This window comes from Ischnura elegans, chromosome 7, assembly GCF_921293095.1.
Source record: "Ischnura elegans chromosome 7, ioIscEleg1.1, whole genome shotgun sequence".
In the NCBI taxonomy this organism is placed as follows: Eukaryota; Metazoa; Arthropoda; class Insecta; order Odonata; family Coenagrionidae; genus Ischnura; species Ischnura elegans.
In genome coordinates, this window is record NC_060252.1 from 68,047,941 (window position 1) to 68,069,796 (window position 21,856).

Below are 21,856 nucleotides of genomic sequence, written 5' to 3' on the forward strand. Positions count from 1 at the left end.
AACCCTTTGCGGTCCATTTTTTAGAATTCAAACAATCTGGTCCAAATTAATTTTTAGAAAAAAAAGGGATTATTGACTTCATTGATAATTGGATTCATTGGTGCCTTTTAAATGTTTTTATTTAATGTTTAAAGTAAACTTCCACTGATTGTAATGTTATGCTATAGGTTCAATTAAAGAGTTTATTATTTGAAAATTATCCATGTTTGACATCTATCGAAACATTGCCCTTGTATAATCCCCTTATATAAAGATATAGTGATGTTGAGCTCAAATTGACGTTGGACCCAGTGCTTGGACTAGGCATGTCGAGCCAGCCTCGACGTTGAAACGCAAAGGATTTACCCAGGAGAGGGCGCGCGGCAAAATGTAACATTAGAAGACGCGTGGGGTATCATTGACACCCCAAAGAAAATATTTTTTTTCTAGTTCCTTGGAATAAATAGTTATACTTCGTTGCTAACGACTTCCGGGTGCATCTGCGTGTTGCGCTTTGTCGTGCAAGCTTTCGCGACCGTTACAGGACGCATCATCAGGCGATTAAGTTTATTATTAGACAAAGCGCACAACGCAGCTGCACCCGGAAACCGTTAGCAACGATGCCTCTCGCTGCGAAAACCTACGTTCAAATAGTTATACTGTGTTCTTTTTTAAATAGGTCCACCGAACTAAATTGATACTAATAATAATTCTTATTAAATATAGAAGGACCATGGGGTGATATACACCTCGCGCGCCTTTTCCCGGGTTAAAATGAGATTCCACGCACTCTGTACAACGAATTAAACCGGTCGAAACCCCGAAAAGAATCCACGCAGATATCCGTCGCTTTCTCCTTTTTTTCAAGTACTGCTCGCATCCTCTTAAACCGTCTCGGAGCTTCCCTAAGGATATATCTCATCCCACTCCAGCCGTTAACGATGCTCCTCTCCCGCTTAAACCTCCCCTCGAAGTAGAGACTATAATGAAGTGACGGGAGTGAAAGCGAAGGGGATGTCTGGGGTGGTTCCCTCGACTGAGGTGTGAAAAAGATGGCGGGGTGGTTTTGGAGAGGACTCCCTCGGGAGTGTCTGCGACTAGTCCGCGGATTTCAGCGTGGGGAAATTCACGCTTCGGTCCGAAAGTTAATCAGTGCCTTGATTACTCCCTTGAGGGTCTCGTTGGGATCGTGAACTTTCGCCGCGATGTGTACGGCGCGGTTAACTAGTAAAGAGAATAGCATCGCATCGTACAGCCTTTTAATTGGGGACTCCTCGCGCGCTAGATTAAAAAAAAACTATATTTTCGCCATTCTGATGTCCCACTGCATTTACATTTAAAAAATAGATCAGTACTCACTGCATTGGATAACATACATGAATTTTTCTCTTGCATGGATTAGTTTTTTTACAGCGAGTAGTAAATTAAATTGCAATTATTATAACAAACTGCGATTGCGCTGCGATACGTATAGTGCTAAAATTGGCCGAAAAAAGGTGAATTGAAAAGGAAACTTTAAATTCGTTTGTATACAGCAATCAGTGCATTATACTGCTGATGGTAAAGACACAGACGACGTTTAATCTCTTCCGCATGACGACAGTAACGATATCAGCGTATAACATCTCTTTTCCGCCTTGTGCACACATTTTATCGTGTAATTGTGTAAAATGTGAAACTTTACTCAATTTTTTGGCAAGTAAGGGGAAATAATATGCTTTTTTATTGAGAAAAAAGAATAAGCATACCCTTTACCAGTTGTCCAGGGACAATTTTGAGACAGCTACAAAGTAAACAGCATTGTTTGAAAAGTTGTAACAGCAATATAAATGCTAACAAATTATTTTATCTAATTTTTAACAGGATGATTGGCATAAATAGCACTTAAAAAGAAGTATGACACTCCATAAAATGATTAACAACGATATTCAACCTACCTTTAGTTAAATAATTTAATATAAAATCGCAATACGGTAGGTTGAAAATATTTTTGAAAACCTAGATTCCTCCTCCATCGTTTTAATAAGTATGTTAAATGGAAAGCACTAATTAATTAGGAGAAAAAAATAATAAATGCAGCTTAGGTTTTTTTTAAAATGTAAATCCGGTGAGAACATATATATTTTGTGGACAGTTGATAGTGAAAGAAAACAGCTGTAAATGTTATAAAATGGTGGAAATGTCTATTAAGTTATGAAAAAGTAAGGTAATCCTTTACGCATAACTTTAACTTGGGGATCATTGTGAATATATAATATCAACAAGGGAAACTGGCGGAAATTAGTCTTTTAAACCGTATGTCTATCGTGGAAAATTAACTACAATTCAGGATAATTGTAAAATTATGACAGAAATGTCAAGGTCTTGATGGAGAACGAGGTATCCATCACGAGGAAAACTTATTAGGTCAATGTTAGCGGCTCTACGGTGACGCATGTTATCTTTTATTCACAACATGCTGAAATAATCTTATCGGATGCTATTTGCGTATTTTGCCCCGAATCAAACACAGATTAGGCACGTCCTCTTTATGACTGATGGTATTTAAGGATTACTACAATTTCAAATAACCCGGAAGTACCTAATTTCACAGCTGAATTTAGATAAATGAAGCTTTCAACTTGCGTTATTAGTCCTTCAATGTGGCAAGGAGTTATTAAAACTATAATTTTTCATTTGACGGGTATCCATATGCTATAAATGTAACATAGGTATCCTGTGGTAATGTTGCATGGTATCTACTGGAACTAATCCATATTTAACACTCCTTGTGGGCCGAAATTATGAATGCTCTTCGTTATTATTATACAGGGTGTCTCTGGGGAATCTTCAGTACTTCAGGAAGGGGTAGGGGAGACAATTGTGAGCATTTTTGTCAATGAACATTGCATCGCAACTCGTTAGTTACTGGGCTATGGCGACGCAAACATTTTTTTGAATGAGCTTTGCAGTATGATGCAGTATGATGATAAAAAAAAATTAATTTTAGGAATCCTAGTCAAACTGGCTGTTAAGTAGCTTACATTAAGTTCCAGACTACATATAGTTTCGGACCTGGTACTTTTTGAGCTTCATAGAACATTTAAATGCATTACATGTAAACTCATTTTATTATATTTATTAACTTATTTAAATTTAATTAATTTATTTAAAGGAAACTTTTCGACATTTTATACAATGTTATGTGCACAACGGCGACCTCTAGTGTTGCCGCGAGACTCGAGACGATACCACTTCCACGAGACTCTCGAAAGTCTCGAAATATAGATATACGTCCTTAATTGATATTTGTTATAGTTTTCTCGAGTCTCGAGACTGGTCTTGGTCTCGAATCTCGAGACCGAGACGAGACTCGAGACGATGCCAGAGGTCAGGAAACGAGACTGAGACGAGACTGGCGAAAGTCTCGTCTCGTCTCGCGGCAACAATACACTTGGGAACATCCTTTAAAACGCATTTAAAATGTTTTGTTCGGGTTTTATTTCATAATTAGTTGTAAAATAATTATAATATACGCAAAAATAATAAAAAAACAGTTGGTAACTTATGGTTGGTCTTTAAAGAGTTTATAATAACTCCCCGTTGAATTTTTAACGGGTACCTTCCGCTATTGCATGAATAAATGGCTTATCATTGGGGGAATCACCGGAATAAAGCGGAAGGAAGAGGTCAGGAAACGAGACTGAGACGAGACTGGTGAAAGTCTCGTCTCGTCTCGCGGCAACACTAGCGACCGCCGTCGTCGCCCCGCTGGCGTAGGGCGGAACGCGGACTGTCCGCGTCCATGTGAAACGTGACGAAAGTATATAATGTCCTTAACATTCAAAATAATAAAAGTTTATTTTACCAAACCTACTTAATGAAAACATCTCGGAACGTAGTTTGTAACAACACTGTCTCGGATTTATTCTTATGACTCTTGTAATCAATTCCCTTAATCTAGACGATAATTTTTCTAAGGATCAAACAATGCGTACGCAAGTGCATGATTAATCTCTCAGGCATACGCCGACTAATTGTCATTTTAGAAATTTTACTCCAGATTTTAAATATTATCTTACCGCATCTCCCGGTAGCACAAGCTGACTTCGGGGCCTTTTCATCTAAAACCAGGCAGATGATGTAGATTCATGTAAGATGACCATCACCGATTTCTCTAAAAGTTATATATGTGAAAAGAGTTTTCTTATGATGAATATGGTCACTTTATCTTAGTGCAAAACCAAACCGATGTAAATTAATTATCCTTTGAATATTGCTGAGACAGGCCTTAGTGTAAAAAATAAAAAATAACATAAATGCTAATAACTAAGGTACCATTGCCTATACAAAAAGTGGTTTGTGTTTTATTTTGAAGAAAAATCATTTTTTCACATTTAGACATAACTTTCAAGTAATTTCAAGCAGTAATAAACTATTAGGACTTATTTGAACGATGAAAATGAGTAATTATTCGACAATTTATTGTTAAATAAGCCACCCTTTATTTTCTTTAAAATTTCTGAGCGGCTAGCTGAAATGTTCTGCAATTGCTATCAAGTGGCAAATGTAAAAGTTTGAAATTAGGCAAGAATTTACTTACATGCTCCACAAAGGACCCCCTGTTCTGAATGCACTCCCCAGAATAGGAATTTCTCAGGTTATAGTTTGTGGCATAATGCTTGACAAATCCTCCAACTCCATCGCAGCTTTCATTCACCGGGACAATATACGTGGGACTTCTAGTACTTTGTGTCATTTCCTCCGTTCAATTTATCACTAAAGGCCTGTTTACACGATACATTAACACGTACGAGTTAATGTCTGTTTTCGTGAATGATTTTGGAGGACCGGAGCGGAACATGTACGAATGCATGACCCAAATTAGAAGAGGTTCTATTTTCTGTGCATGCATTCGCACAAGTTGGGTGGTTACACGGTGCATATTGGCATTTATTCTCGCGTTCATACATTTATACATTAACCCGTACGTGTTAATCTACCGTGTAAACAGGCCTTAACAATCAAGCATATCGCATTCCATTGTAATCCATCTAAGCATTGTGACCTAGGTCCTTGGGACTTTCACGAATATCACTTTAAGAGAAATCGGTGATGGTCACATGACATGATTTTACGCTATCTGCCTGATTTGAGATGAAATTCTCCTTTGAAGATAAAAGTCAGACTTGAAAAAAAAGGACGCGCAAACATTCATTATCTTCGCTGCTCTTTCTCAGCCCTCCCACTCCATTGTTATTTTCAAATTATCCTATTTTTTATATCAACCTTTATCTTATGAGTCGTAAGAAATCACCTTTCCAATTTTAGTTGTTCATGTGGAATTTGAAGAGCGAAGTTGGGAAAGATGTCTAGGTCTCCACTATTAGGATATTTACGGACTTACAGGACGAGGTCGGCACCGTTACCGGATGACTGGGAGCTACAATTAGTTGAGTGAGTATAAGAATATTCAGTTTGTCCTTCATTTTTTTTACCTTAACCTCGCGATTGCTGTAGACTTCATAGCGGGAATCCTACGTTTTTAGTGTATTGTGCATAATTTTTATTGTGAAGAGAAAAATAGCAATTCACAAAGAATAGGTTGAGCCACAAAAATAGGTTGATTGTGAGCTGTAAAAACTCTTCTACAATAGTAGGTTGAGCACTGCGGGCGTATGCAACTCACCGATGTGAACTGCCCATTCGACAATCTACGAAAAATCGTAGGATTTTCCTTCCTCAAAGGAAAATCTTTCTTTTTTGAAGAAACATTAAATTATGGTTTCGCTAATAGTAGGACCCGCCCGCCTTTGTGACGGCGCTGGATTCCTCGTCCCATCCCTTCCTTTCCTATCCCGTCCCAGGAGGCGTCGTCGGGCTCCTATCGCGGCGGCGCCTTCTTCCTTTTTCCTACCTTGTCCTCCCCCTTCTGCGGTGCAGTGGTGATAAGCTAACGCTTCAGACCTCGGCCCAGGAGAGTAACCCGCGAGCCCGCCCTAGGGTTTCGTATCCACTGCCCATACGACAGGAAGATGACACCGTTTCGTGTTCCAAAGCACATTACTCTGTGTTCAAAGGAAGATAAATAATAACATTCACTCCCGCTGGAAGGGACAACGAGAAAAAAATCAAAAGTTAAGTGACATCGCTTGGTGAGGCGCGGCTCAACCTCTACATACAAATCGAAAACACAACTGAACAGTCGTCAGCGTTTTACCATTTGGATGTTTTTGTTAATTTATTGACTAGCAGTGCCAACCTGCCTCTTCCACAGCCAGGTTGACTCTGCTGCGCTACCGGTCGTTGCCTTGTCGCCTCTCGTTTCGGCGCTGTTGCCTGCCATAGTGTTGCACTTGTTGCTGGAGAGTGCCATTGGAAACACTTATTACATAGTAATTTCTCGCGGCGCTTCGTGCCAGCTCGCTAGGGAGCTCCGCCGCGGGACTCCGGGCCTACTCCTGGGAACGGCTTCGCCAAGTATGATAGCCGTTCGAAATGGAGAATTTTGCGTTAACCACGAAACGGTGTGTAGTACCACCGGTCACCTATCGTCCACGTGAATATCGATGCCGTACTTCGTTAAGAAGTGGTGAAAATTAGTTTTTGAATGTGAGTCTATGGATACGTTACGTTCTACCAGGTGTCCCTGCCGGCGCGGGGTTAGAAGTTGGAGGGCCCATTCCTTACCTACTATGGGAACATGTGTTTTTGTGAATATTTCAAACCTTTTTCAACTTTGACGCGTCATTGAGGAGCCGCCGTTTCGGAAAGAAAAACGAAAACAACGATATCAAAATTGCGCATCTTTCCAGTTTTCGAATGTGTGATGAGCTTTTGGCTGAGCCAAACGATTCGGGAGCATGTACCGAATGTGTGACGAAGGGTAGCCCAAACATTCGATTTTTCCGAAATTTTAAATTTTCTTGGGGAATAGGAGGGGGAAAACAGTACGCAGACTCATACGCCACAAATTTAATATACATAGTAGTCACTACCTGCTCTCGTACCATTATATAAATTCAAATGGTCTTGAGAGAATATATCTACGTTTCCTCTACCTGTCATCCCTTATGACGTCGCCAACTTTTCGGGTCGGTATCAAAATTTGCGAATTCGTGTACTTCATGTGTATGAAATATTATGAAATGAAAATAATTGTTTCCTTTTCACCTAAATTCTTCTATCACGTCTACATATAGTGGTCTTGATTAAATTTTTAGAAAATGTTGTCAAGGTAAATTGTACCATTGTCTGTGTGGGGAATGTTTTCGTTTTTTGAGCACTTTCTCTCCACTACCAATCAGGTACATTATCTAATTAAAAGTATTTTCACGTTAATGCTTGCATTTTTCTGCCACATTTGATTCTCTATAGCAGGTTTTGCATACAGTTATTCAATTTTTAGCATTTTATTTGCATCTACATGCACAAGAAGAATTCCTCCATTTCAGATTTAGTTCTGATGGTTATAATTTTCTTCGGTTGGAAGGTACGCCAGCCATTCAGCCGGTGCGTTCTATATTTCTCTAATCGAACCAACACAATATGAGAATTAATCTATGCATAACTTTAAGCCGCATAGTGTCCATATTATTTATAGATTAATGTCATGTATTGACATCGGTTAAAGTAATTTTACGACTCGCCAGGAATTGCGAGAACTATGCGAATACCTATTTCTTCGACGTGTACCTGCATTTGCTGCCTCGTTCATGAGAATGCTGAGATGTGCTGAATGCATTGCATGACCTCTGCACTATTATCGTTTTCCTTTTCCCCTGCTAACATGCGTGGCACAGCGCAACTAGGCAACCAGTTTAGTGCTCTAATTATCTAGTATAGTACCGAATAACATTGCCGATGGCTAGATATTATATCAGTGCCTGCAAAAGTAAAAAACTATTATTATGCCTGAACACCAACATGCATACAACCGTTTGGATCTGATTTTTCCCTTTATAACAGGGCTATGTGCACAAATTATGATTTAATATTTTTTATCTTTTCTTTCAGTATCATAGGTTTGACGGTTTTTTCTTTGGTGCCTTTAATTTTATACTTTCTATCCCTCATTAAATTTTCTGGGACAGAATTTACATTATTATTTTATTGTGAAACAAATACTTGAGTTAGTACCTCTCTGAACTTGAAAATGAAGTAATGATAATTGATGAATTGCATTTTATATTTATTGTAGCATATATATATATATTTTTTTATATCACGAGATGTGGGTCAAATGTAAATATTATTTATTTTTTCAAACTTTGCCTACGTTTCGGACATTATATTTGTCCATCCTCAGGGCTATAAAAATGATAATGTATGATACAAAATTAGTTAAATACAGGCAATTTTACAGTTGTTATACATTAAAATACATGGAAATACATATTCAAAATTTACCTTTAAGTCTGATGTTGTTTTTATTTATTTACAATTTGGTTGCTTGGATTTCTTTCTTTGTTGGTTATGTCATTTATTGAATTATGATAAATTTTGCTAAGGTAAGTAATGTCTGTTCTTTTATTGCAGCTTTTTTTAAACGTAGGCAAAGTTTGAAAAAATAAATAATATTTACATTTGACCCACATCTCGTGATATTAAAAAAAATATATATATATATATATATATATATAATAAGGGGTCGTGAAGTATAAAGTTTGATTTATTGTAGCTTCATGTAAGTCTCCTTATGAGATGAAATTCCATGAGAATGCATGGATTTCCACTTATACAATCAAAGAATGATTTTATGAATTAGATACCTAATGACTTGTTTTTTTTATTTTAGATCGTCGAAATATTTTGAAAACTTTATATAATTATAATAAAACTTCACCTAGTAGTTCCTTAATTTGTTAAAGTAAAGAAATTCATGCATTTACTTTTATTTTAAGATTAATTTCAATATTTTTGCTTGATTTTTTTACAACACACGATTTTATTTATTGATATAATTGTAATTGGTCAATTGGTAATTTTTATTTGTGTATTTTTTCTACTTTTTATGTTTCATGCACACTTTTTACTATATGAAACAAAGCTAAAAATACTTCGCCAATAATTTTAGATCAAGTAGCGATGGTGATCAATGGAGTCAGATAGAATTATCCAGGGTAAAATAAGTTATTATTTACACATTGAGGGTGAAAGAAGCCTTGAAAAATTCATTTGGCTTGGTCGCGATGGAACCCGAATCTCCCAATGCTGGGCAGTTACGGTACCAGTTCCACCATCAAGCCATAGTGTCACCTACTCGGTGAATTTCATGTTAGGTTTCGCGAACATTGTGTTTGCGCCTCATGTCCACATTGTGGCACAGGAGAAAGGACATGCTTACATAAGTCTGAATAACATGATACATTTTTCTGTCCCTCTGACAAAAATAATCCCTTAGGTGTCGCCATCTGATCACGTTCAAATTTTACTAGCTTGTAAAATTTGCTTGCTCTGAAAATTCATTCTTTCCATCAAGGTCACTCTAAGACTTTGAAAAATATTATATTCTGGTCTCGTTACCGCCCATTGTCGCAATATGACCACGGGCCATTCTGAAGAAACGAGTTTATGCGTGACGAGTTCTCCGGATCGCCACCGGGTAAGGAACTGAATTACTGCCGACGTTTCGATGTCCGATTCGGCCATCTCTCTCAGGGCTATGAGTGCCGAGTGATAACTTTAGCTCCTACTAAACTTGCTTATATACATCTGTACAGTCCATCCGATGGTCTGGTGACTCCTGATTGGCTGTAGTCAATGAGTCGAACATCGAAACGTCGGCAGTAATGCATTCCCTGACACGCTGGCGATCCCGATAACTGTTCACGCATTCAATTCTTCGGCAAAGCACTAAATTTTTCTTTAACAAGCGGATGCATCACCCAAATATTTCACTGGAATTCTAAAGACGATCATAGGAGCTATGCAGTTAAATATCTTCACAATCGAAAGCAATAAGGTAAAACGGAAATGAGTGACGCCACCTTCGGAAAGAAAAAGGTGTGGAAACCTAGACTGAAATTCACCTTTGATGAAGTTGGCTTGTAGGTGTTACTGGTAATTGGTTAAGTTCATACCCGTCTATGCTAAATTATTTTTCAAGGCAAAATTCACCGTTGGTGTAGTTAACTTAGAACCCATGTGCGTGACCGCGTACAAAGTTACTTGCTTCATGCAGTGCTTTGAGTTCTAGATTGTTTTCCGAGAGAAACTAATGGTTTGGCACCCGCACGCTTGCTATGAATGCCCTGAATAGTGAGAGATATTGCGTTGATCATCGGGATTGTACATAGACGAGATATTCAGAAAAACTCGCTTATAACGATGACGTATTTAACAAAATCCCGCATATAACGAGGTGAGTTCCAGCTCCCTTGGACTTTACTATGATAGCCAATGTAAATTTCCCGACATGTAACGAGTTTCGATGATACGAAATCCCCGCTAATTCGAATATTGGGGGATTATTTACAGTTCTATTAATAAATTACTGCCACCTTCAGTATTTAAGCGTTCCTTACCTTATCATTAATTTTTCTTACGTGTGGCCATCACCACATTATTCTTAAATTCCTTCCCTTTACAGCTGTTTGATGGGTAGGAGCTTCAGATCTTCATGCTAAATATTACGGATCAGTTGCTTAAATAAAGGCGATATACGGAATATTATTCGACAAACCTGTGATACATATGGCAAAATCCTTGTAGTGGAGACTGCTCGGGTGTTCCATCGGGTAATCTCCTCAATAGCTCCCGACGTTTCGGGCTACGAGTCGTACTCCTTTCTCAGGGCTGAATCAGAGCAGGGATTCTGCCTTGAGGATGGAGTACGACTCGTACACCGAAACGTCGGTAGCTATGGAGAACATTACCCGGTGGAGCAGCCTTCACTAACAGCATACGCCGGGGAAGTATCATATCATTTTTGGCAAAATCCTTTATTACGGATATAACGAAATACCGTTTTAGAACGATGGTCCCGCGAAATTCGTTATAAGCGAGGTTTACTGTACATCATACATTATATGCGCGATACGAGCCGAAGGCACTAAATCTGAGCCTTTTGTCCGCATGTGTGTTGTTTCTGCAGCATAGCCCCCACGCAGACGGGCCTTATGCTATACCACCCCCAGATGGCACCGGTGGCCGTCCAGCACCACCACCCACACCACGTGCACCACCATCCACACCACAGCCTACACCACAGCCCGGGACAGCACCACCACCATCAGGTCATGCCACCCCCGGCGATCAAAGCCGCTCCCGAACCAACCCTGCCCCCGACTCCACCCGCGGCGGCGGCCGTGGAGGCACCGCCACCGACCCCTCCGCCCCCGCACCCCTTCCCCTCCCACCTGCCCACCGTACACCCCATGCCATCTCCCCGGCCCCCTGTCCTTCCATCCCCAGCACCCATCGCCAGAATAGAAGCAGAGCCAGACAACTGGAGGAAGCTCGGAACGTGAGTAATGGTGTGCAAAATGCTTCTTCTTGTCTCGCTAAAGTCGAGGAAGCTTCCAGACTCCTGATCGACGGATTTTTGGAATCAATTTACTCTTCTCGATCTCTCAAGGTTTGAAGGACTATAAAATAAACTTTGCTATATTCCACATAGTATTCATAAAAAAAACTCTACCGGTTTCGACCAGACCTCTTGATACCGTCTGGTCGAAACCGGTAGAGGTTTTTAATAAATACTTTGTGGAATATAAGAAAGTATAATTCAGGCCATAATCAAGATGTAAAAGAGAGATCATTATCGTTATCGTATCATCGTTGGATATTTTTAGACAATTCTTTTACCTCTTGATAGTGACCTTAATAGTTTGAAACCGGAAGAGTTTTTAATAAATACCTTGTGGAATATAGCAAAGTTTATTTGCTAATCTATCACGTCAGCATTTCACGAAGTGGACTCGCAAATCATTGATTTCTCTGAAGGTTTGTTTCGATTAGCATTTTTTGACGACGAATTCAAAAATGAGGTCTCCCTTCGATGGTGGACTTCAAAAAAAAGATCGAATAATGATTTGGAAGACTCCGAATTAGCAAATAAGAGGCACGTTATTTGAGATGGACTTAATTCAATGATTAAAAAAAAATCATTATCTTTATCGTGGTCGGTAAAAGTCGTTCTTATATTTCGACAGTGAGTGGTCATTTAGCTTCGATTGAAATTCTATAAAAATCTATTGTATTTGGAGGTCAAACATCTATGATCAACTATGGACATTTCTTGCCGATGGTAGTTGCATCCTGACAATGTTATATTGTTAGTGATATTTGTAAGTTGAAGGTATTATCGATTCTGTCAGACTGTCGATAGCTATCGATTACAAATTAATCTCGACTGTAGATGGCTATCGCCTAACATCTTGGCTTCTTACATTGGGACACGTACTGCAAATAGTCCCATGACAGTGTCATTGAAATTGTCAGAGTAGTACACGATTTCTGATGCTGAATATGATTCGCAGAAACCGTAATTGTCTCTATGCATAATTTATTTAATGCTTTTTTTATTTCACTACCTTAAGAACAGTAGTACGTGTTCTGAACATCTTCGATTAACTAATGCTCGACCATCGGATGGTTGGTCGTCAGTAATTGAAAATCAATCATCGGCAGTCGATTGGACATTAAAAATCGATAATATCGTTGTCAAAGGCTGCCATCTATATGGAAAGAAATAAAAAATCTCACCTTTACTAATTTATATGCAAACGTCTTATTTTAAAAGTAAAAGTGAAAGGTTTTGTAACTAAAGGACTGAGTCATTCATTCGCGAGTACAGTGGATAAAATCTTTCAACTGTTGGGTTCTGCTTGGCACTGATCAGTATTATTCCATATCGTTTTTCATTGTGAGTGGTTAATTCGTAATCTTTGGCGAAGTTTGGAGTTTGTTGTGTTTAAAAGTAATCGTTCCAGTGACGTGAGGAACCATCGCAATACATCGTCGAATAAAACAATTCTAACAACGGATTCTGATCGCGGTGCCAATCTCTCAGGATGAATAACGATCAGAATAAATCTGATCGATGCCAACCATAGACCCCAGGTCAAGAAATAAGAATGAAGTTTCAGAAGATACTTATGTTATATTTTTCATGGCGGTGATGTCCCTAATTTTGAGCGGTTTATAGTCATTGCTCTTTCTAAGATACTTGGAAGTAGTGCTAATCCTCAACTGGTCTCACAGGATATGATTGTGCTATCCATTTCACACCGAAGATGAAGGCGGATGTGACTGCTATCGCAGTGCCAATCTGCTCTAAAGACGACAATTTATTGATCTTTACAGCGATATTTTACCATCCTATGTTGAACAAATTACCTTTTTCCAAATTTACTTGATAACTCCACCAGTCAATTAGTTCTCTTTGTGGAGTGGACAATGTCTCTCACTGAAGTGGGTGTACGTCATACATTCTCTTTCTAAAAGTTTCATCGATGTATGCTTTTAAATTGAAGGATTTATTTTAAACACCATAGTATTCCATTACTTGCAATATTTTATTTATTTTTACAAAATTATATTTGAAAGTATTAGTAAATAGTATCATTTATTATGCCCATTTAAAAATTCACCTAATACAAATTCTAGTCAGGAAAAAATAGTAAAACAACTTTCATAATTGCAGCATCTCTTTTTGATTTGAAAACTGCTCTTTGCAATCCATTGACTAATGAAGAACTTAGTGACAAAGTGACCTGTTGAAACATTTGTATGGTATTATTATTGATTGAAATTTTACGGTCACGATTAGGTTGCTGAAACAGTATGAGTAGTTTTTGGAGTGTGATCTGTGCCTATGAACCCCCTATGGTATCCTATTTTTTCCTATCCTTTTCAATTTACTTGTGAACCCTTCCATCTAGACTCACTCTTATTTTCAGCTATTTCCATTTAGGATGTACAATTTAGACGAGATAAGTATTATATCCTGTGTTCGTTCTTATATTTAGAATTAACATGGTGTTTAGTATTGTTGTTGGTACTAGATAAACCATTTTTTCCTCGTAAGGAGAATAACATAGTCGCTTTTATGGGAGATTATATTAACATTGTGTAGAGTTTGAAATTGAATGTTATGTTGTTTTTATCCTAATTCATTAAAGTAGTTGGTATGCTTATTTTAAACATTTTATGCTAATAACAGTATGTACCTAATATTCATGTTGTTCTGTGAATGTTTTTCTAATCAGCGCTGTTCATTCAAGTGTTTGGTTTGCTAATGTGGGAAAACATGTGTAGGTATATTGAGTTTACGAATTTGAATTTGAAAGTTTATTCATTGCAAAAATATTTGCAGTTTTTTTTCGCAACTTTGTCATTAAATTTTGGCATTTATGATTGAATTTTTAAATCATTTTTTCCATCATAGCTTTTTGTGGGTTTATTGTTGATTCTTCTCAAACTTGTCTGTCCTGTTTCCGACTTTTTTCTCATTTCATCTATTTCCAATTTTTTTCCAGAGATGCCTTAACTGCTGCTCTATCCGCTCTCTACGGAAAACTTCTCGTAGTTATGGGCATAGCCTTCCCCATGGCTGAAGTCATCTCGACGTATATTCCACCATCTTTTTATGAGGTAAAATATAATATTTGAGATTTTCAGTGGCATATCAGGCGCCACGTTTATTTAAGTTGATTATTTAACGTTTTTCAGCCATTTAGCTGGGATCTCAAAATGTTTGATGGGTTAATAAAAGTATATCGGGAATGATGATCTCTTACCGGGTTTTTCACCGTGTGAGTTGATTGTAGGCCCAACAATGCTAGTCGATCTACAATCAACTCACCCTGTGATCTGTACCGGGACTGGTGCACTCTTCTCGGATTTTTCACCGGCTGAGTTGATTGTTGGCCCTACAATCCAAGTTGTCCTACAATCAACTCACCCGATGATCTCTACCGGGACTGGTGATTTCTTCTCGGGTTTTCAGTGTGTGAGTTGATTGTAGGCCCTAAAATGCTAGTCGGCCTACAATCAACTGACCCGGTGATCTCTATCGGGACTGGTGAACTCTTCTCGGGGTTTTCACCGGGTGATTTGATTGCAGGCCCTACAATGCTAGTCGGCCTAGAATCAACTCACCCGGTAGAAAACCCGAGAAGACTCCACCAGCAGCATACTCCGTGAAAGAAGAATATATACCGGGACTATCCACGGTAGTAACATCACGGTGCCTCCCTCAATGCACAAATTGTACGAAAATTCCATCGAGAAAAAATCATCTTGTCCGGTATAGCCCACAAATTTCAATGGAGGAGAATGACGCCTCAGTAGCTTATCTGGCTAAAGCACTTGACCGGAAGTCAGGGGTCTGGGTAAGAATCCCGGTCAAGACGAAACTATTTTTTTTCTCTGTGGAATTTTCGCGCAAAATTTTGTTAGCCTTTGATTGACGAAAGTGCGTGTATATTCGAGATCTCAAATCTATTTTAAGTTATCAATATCTCCTCAATTTCTCTGCCAATTGTAGCACTAGCCCAGAACACACCTTCGTAAATCCGAATCATCGGGGAAAAAATATGGTTTCTTCCACTATAAGACTTCCGCTGTTTTGTATTTTTGGACGACGAAAGGCTGATAGTACGTATTGGAGCTTTTTTCACATTTACGAATGGTTGAAATAATTTCATCACCAGTTTATAAAAAGGTTTTTACATACAAATGTCATTTGGAGAACTAAATACCTATGTTTAAAGACTTGCTGTGAGAGTGTGCTATATCGTGTCTCTTTGACCTGGTTCCATGCCACTGTTCTTGGTGAAACTAGGTCCCTATTATGTGGTGAAACTTACTATCATTAGGTAGCCTGAATAATGGGTAAAATACTGTTATCCTGATTCAGAGACGGTTCTCTAATTTTTAATCCTCTCTATAAATAGGTAGTGGCAATAGGGTGGTTTCCTATTTTTTTAAATTGCCTAAATCGAAAGGTAATTACTCCTGGAGTACGTATTTCACTTTTTTAGATTTTTAAATGAAGATATCCATTTTTCGCGATTAATTGAAAAGTGAAAATTTTCAAGCGCTTTAAAACGCGGCGGCTAAGTATGAATGCTGGGAAAAGCCCGTGTGACGTCATTCTGGTTGCAGCTCCCGCCGTGTAGGGCCACCTTGGTGCAAGGCTATGGAGCGCCGCTACGATGCAGGCTGCTAGCAGGCAGCAGAGTACCCTGCTAGCAGGTAGCGCTTGGCTTAAATAAGCATTATAAAACCATATCAAACGAAGGAAACTTTCCGACCATGGGCAATTTTAATAGGTGATTATTTTGAGATGTTTCTCTGAGCTCTGTGCCTTATGCAAGCATTGGTAATCTTAGACGATGTAAAACTTCTGACTACTCTTATAGCATCTAGGTCCCTGTGACGTCTCATGGAGTGGCATCACATGGGCGTCAATCTGGCCTTTTTCAAATTAGGTTAAAATTGACCATTAACATTCGTCTAAACTGGGATTTCTAGAACCAAATAATAATATATCGGGCGATATTCATTCTCTTGTTTTTTGAGTTAAATTAAGGGCTTAAAGATGTCCGTTGGATACTCAGGGAAATAATATTTCTGTACTTAAACCTGTCGTATGCCGTTTTCGTCATAAGTTACAGTAGACATTTACTTCAAATGCATTTCTTTTACCCTATATTTTTTCAGTTTGACCGTAATACCCAATCTCTTTCGACTCTCAGCCATATAACAACGGTAAGTCCTCAAAAGTATTTCTTACATCCCTATTTGTGATCTTTCAATCTGTATGGCGAGCTCATTTTATTCGTTCGTGAGAGAAAAAAGTAAAATTTTTATAGCCGAAGTGATATCACGGTAGATTACATGCATCGGAGGAATGAAATTTTATGTCGTATCTCTCTTAAATATCCCTCGTTTCATTGTAATGAGGCCTTGATAAGAGTAATCGATTATTTTTTTCACGTGGTCAATAAATTTTCGCAATCGTTATCATTCCATTTCAGTATATGTAGTGACAGAATCTTCCGGAATGTTATTTTAGTACTAACGTGCTTCCACAGAGGTGATCTAAAAAGTTTAAAAAAGAACGGATATTTGCTAATACATCTATCAGAAGTTTAACGTTTACCTACCTTAAAGAATGGAGTCAAATCCATGTTATTTGGAATAAGATTGGTTTTCCCACTTTCCCTGTTTTAAAGTTATATAATGTGCTGGAAGTAGTTAAAGTTGATTTCAATCGATATTATGTCCGAAAAATTAAGTTGAATAATGTGTTTAATCGATAGTTTGAAATTTCAACAACTCAAAAGTTTAATTCTATGAACTATGTATGGGGAGGTTAAAATATTTGATTCTCTCCATGCTATTCTGATTGAAATGACGTAGATTTTTGTATTTGTTTCATCATAAGCCAGTGGCAGATACAGAAAAAACTCAAGGGGGGGGGGGGGGGCGCAACATATCTTGAGTTGTCTTTACTTTTATCATAATAAAAGATGATCAAGTCACAGGCAAAGTATATGAAAATTTTATTTAAAGTGATTATAAACATGTAAAAGACAATGCCATCTTATGATACATAAAAGTTACAATTGTGGTTTTGCAATGTTCGGTAATACAAGCGCACCCGCAAGGGGGGGGCGCGCGCCCCCTGCGCCCCCCATCTGTATCCGCCACTGTCATAAGCATTGTCTAGTAATTTTAAGAGTATAGAAATCCGTTATCTGGTATTTGGACATCACGTCTGAGGAAAATACTACATTTTTCTTCGTGGGAAAAATGCAAAAATGATTTTGAATAATTTTAGCATTTAGATCCAGCTAATTTATCATAATGGAATGAAAAGAGATAGATGTAATTTATTCTATCTACATGGACATCAAGGATCCCAGCAGTATGAGTGTGTTCGCTTATATTCGAGTTTTTCTGTGTATGATTTTTTGTGATGATTCACTCATATTCAATTGTTTCCTTTCCAGGGATTTTACCTCTACTTGTACATCGGCAGTATGTTTTTCCTCTTCTATATGTACGCAATGCTTTTGCGTGATCGAGCAGCATACTCAGTGATGAGTTCATTCAGTAAGTGAACGGTGTAACCAACTGAGACGTTATGCATGCGTGAGTTTTCATATTGCGATTCATTATACGGAATGAGTTTATAAGTACTTACCATTTTCTTGATTGTATCTGTTGGAACAAGTAGATAATTTTCACCTCCAATCTTTTTCATAAATATTCCTTTGCTTGAGTAATGGGAGTAGTAAATACGTTATTGTTTACAATTATTACTGATTTATTGTGTTGTTAACAGTCTGTAGTCAAGTAGTAGTTTGAATACTTCAATGTGTTCCTCATTTAAAATTATTTTCTTACATGCTAATGTTTTTGAATTGACGTTATAGAGGAGCACTAAATTTAATCGTCATATGTATTGGATTTAAGAGTGATCGATGTGAATGCAAGAGAAACAGTCTGCTGATTTTCCTTTTTCCAATTTTTTTGTCAAATGCGGTCTACCGGTTGTTTGCATAAAATAATTTGGCCCTGCGTAGTGCACCTAACGATGAATAATTAAAGCTAAATTCTACTTATGTACGCTTTAATGTTGGAGAAGAAGGTTTGATACGACAAAACCAGGGTTATAATTAATCTCATGTAAATCAATGCCACATTTTCATGCATTGATTTGCGGATTCCTAGTCTGATCACTTCTCCCTGTGTTAATAAAGTTTAGCGCGATCGTATTTTAACTTATTTTACCTTCCGTTGCGAAAAAAAACACATACCTTGCGAAATCAAGTTTCTCATAAAACTTTTATGCTTAGGCATAGGCGATCGTGGTCGACAGTAGTTTTTCCCATACTTTCATTGGCATTTCCACGCTCAAATACGATGTCAATTGGTATATCAATATAAATTTTCATCCGCCTAGATGAAAAAATCGAATTTCAAAAGTTCCTTGTATCTTTATTATATTCTATGATTTCTAGGTAATCCACTACTAATTACTAGGAACTCCATAAAATATATCTGTAATAATTCAAATACTAAATCAGTGAAATGATTCTTTACTAGGATGGAAATTACATAATACAATAGCTACTACAACATGTCCCACCATACTGGCCTTCGCGTATTACATAAGTGGGCGTTATACTTGCGTATTTAGGGTAGTAAAAAAATAGTGGTGGAAATTGCCTTAATTTTCCAAGTGCAGTTGTTTATCGATTACCCACCAGATCGATTTAAATACAGGGTGTCCCATTTATCTTGACCACCCGAAGTAACTTGATGTCCAGATGCAAATTCAGAAATATGTGTCAAGTAAATGTTCATTAACCGTCTGGGGGACATTAATCAGCATGACTGTCATCCCTGTAGCTTTGTTGTTTACAAAGATATGAATAGCGGTATGTCTTTTTTAAATGGAGGAAATGAATTGCCGAATAAAAAATATAGGGTGCCATTTAAAAAAGAAATACCGATGTTCATATCTTTGTAAATATCAAAGCTACAAGGAAGGCAATCATGCTAATTAATGTCCCCCTGACTGCAAATGGACATTTGCTTGACACATTTTTGAATTTGCATCTGGACAATAAGTTATTTCGGGTGGTCAAGATAAATGGGACACCTGTATTATGTGTGCCTGTGCACGTCCTAGGATGTTTGTATGTGTTTTCGTCCTGCATGCCGCGCTCCGGTAGCAACCATCTGGAGAAATCATCGCATCCTACAACATAGTCAGCGTCCTCGCGAATGCCTGCAGCTGGAGGAGAGCGAAGCATGAGCCGCATGAAAAGTAGAGAAGGGGGAGATTGGATGGGGTTGGGTTCTCTCCCGGCGAGTAGACCGCGTGAAAAGCTATCGTGGATGCCACCGCGTTTTTGGAACTGGATTGCTTCCGACGTTTCGACGACCGACTGAGTCAGATTTCGTCCATGCCTCGGTGTATCAATGGCATTGGATTCCTGAATCCCTGAAGGCGATGGGCGAGTTGCTTGATGAAACGTTGGATGGAGATATGGAGGACCTTACCCGGTGCAAGACCCATGGAATCTTCACTGCTATTGTTCGCCAGAACCAGACATTACGTGACCGGTTAAGTTGTCCCGTCTTCTTGAGGTTTCTAAAAGACTTCTCTTTTATCCCACTCTTCCTTGCACTTCCTCATTCCTTACATCGTTCTTCGACAGAACCACGTTTTGAATGTAGATTATATATTGATCATTAAATTATTCTACCGGTTAAGGTTGTCTTCTAGTACGTGGAATATGTGTGATGATGCCGGTTACCTCACGTCCAAACAAGGACCTCCTCCCAATTCACAATGTCTACGTCTCTTTGTGCTTCTACAAATCCTGTAAATCCTATTCAGGATCCTCCTCTCCCTCCTCCGCTTATCCCTCTCTCTTCCTCGATTTTTAACATTTCGTTTTCGTTCTGAACTATGAAAATAATCAATATTCACTGTTAGCATAGTGTAACTACAAGATATACGAAAAAGATTATGTACAGGAATTATGTAAATTAAGAGTTTAACTTTTGGTAGAATTCAGTAAAGACATAAAAAATGGAAAAAAATAAATATAGCTAGAGACAGACGAAACAGATACTCCTTCTTAAGTGAAGTAAAATAATTTAGGTACAATAGAGTAAAGAACAGAGATAATAAATATAGATAGAGACAAAATATAATATGATAATAATAAATAATTTTATTACTCCACACACAAATTACATGACAATAGCAAAATTGAGTAATTTTTGGTAGCCGCGAAGGATAACCTGTTTGGGGCTACCATCCAAAATAATAATACATTATGCTTTACATATAGTGTAGCTCATTTTGTGTTACCTTGATAATCTATAGTAACAAAGCTTAAGTGCGTACATGAAAAAAACAACTAAAGTAGTATTTATAATTCATTTACATCAATATTTTATAACAATATTTGCTCTACACTTTCTTTAGTGAGAAGCTAAGAATGTGCATTTTGCAAAAACTTTTTCAAATACTTTGAAATAAAAGAAAGAGATACTTACTCTATAGTGAAAGAAATCTACCAGACTTGAACACGATGGCCGAGTAGTTCGTCAAAACGTCGAAAGCATTCCAATTCCTGACGTGGTAGCGGTCCCGAGAGTGTTTTACGGAGAGATAGATTGCAAGTGACGCATTAAAAGGGGGAAAATACGAATCTCTTGCATGTCACTCGGTCACCCTTTTCATGATGGAAGCCGTTGGATCTTTTTCACAGAGCGAGCACGTGGCATTTCAGTGTCGTCCGACTCTGGCGGCAACCAGACGGACACAGAGGGCAGTTCGACCACGGAGAGGAGCGGCAACGGGCAGCCTTCCTACGCGCCACCGCGCCACTACAAGAAGCACCACCAGGACGGCATGCAGCAGCAGGCGGCGCAGGGCGGCGGGCAGCGGTACCGCGCCGATGCGGCCCTCGGTCAATCGGCGATGGGCGGAGGGATGTCCGGGAGCGAGGTGGGCACGACGGCCAAAGAGTCCAAGAGGGACAAGTACAGGAGGCCGAGGCGGAGGAGACGGTCGTACCTGTCCCAGAGGACTTACCACTACGGGAGCTTCTACCTGCGCATGGGAGCTGTCGGTATGTAGATTGCACAACACTTTCTTAGACCCGTACCCTTATGTACAGTTGAGTGTCGATTTCCCGATACAATGTGGAACATGCATAATTTTTTAAAAGTAGCTACTATAATAAGAAGGTCCCTTACTCAAATGAACTCACCGAAAATCTGGCGGATGAATAATGTTTTTTAGCTGAGTTATGAGTCTTTTTCAAAATTAAACTTCATCGGTTGCTTGAAAACACGACGTCATCGGAGCGTAACGTCACGGCACGTTATCCACTGATGACAGACTGAGGAAGTG

General features: G+C 38.5%; 1 protein-coding gene across 5 annotated transcripts in view; it reads left to right on the plus strand.

Annotated features, from left to right (window-relative positions):
• Positions 1-21,856, plus strand: part of LOC124161986 (proton channel OtopLc-like) — a 243,758-nt gene that overhangs the window by 179,298 nt on the left and 42,604 nt on the right. For 2 of the 5 annotated variants that reach the window (XM_046538282.1, XM_046538284.1), the window contains 4 exons: positions 11,054-11,425; positions 14,442-14,556; positions 17,925-18,027; positions 21,210-21,572. In XM_046538282.1, the coding sequence (XP_046394238.1) occupies positions 11,054-11,425; positions 14,442-14,556; positions 17,925-18,027; positions 21,210-21,572 (953 nt within the window). The remainder of the gene's footprint in view (positions 1-11,053; positions 11,426-14,441; positions 14,557-17,924; positions 18,028-21,209; positions 21,573-21,856) is intronic. The other 3 variants (XM_046538285.1, XM_046538286.1, XM_046538283.1) reach the window with 2 other exon arrangements.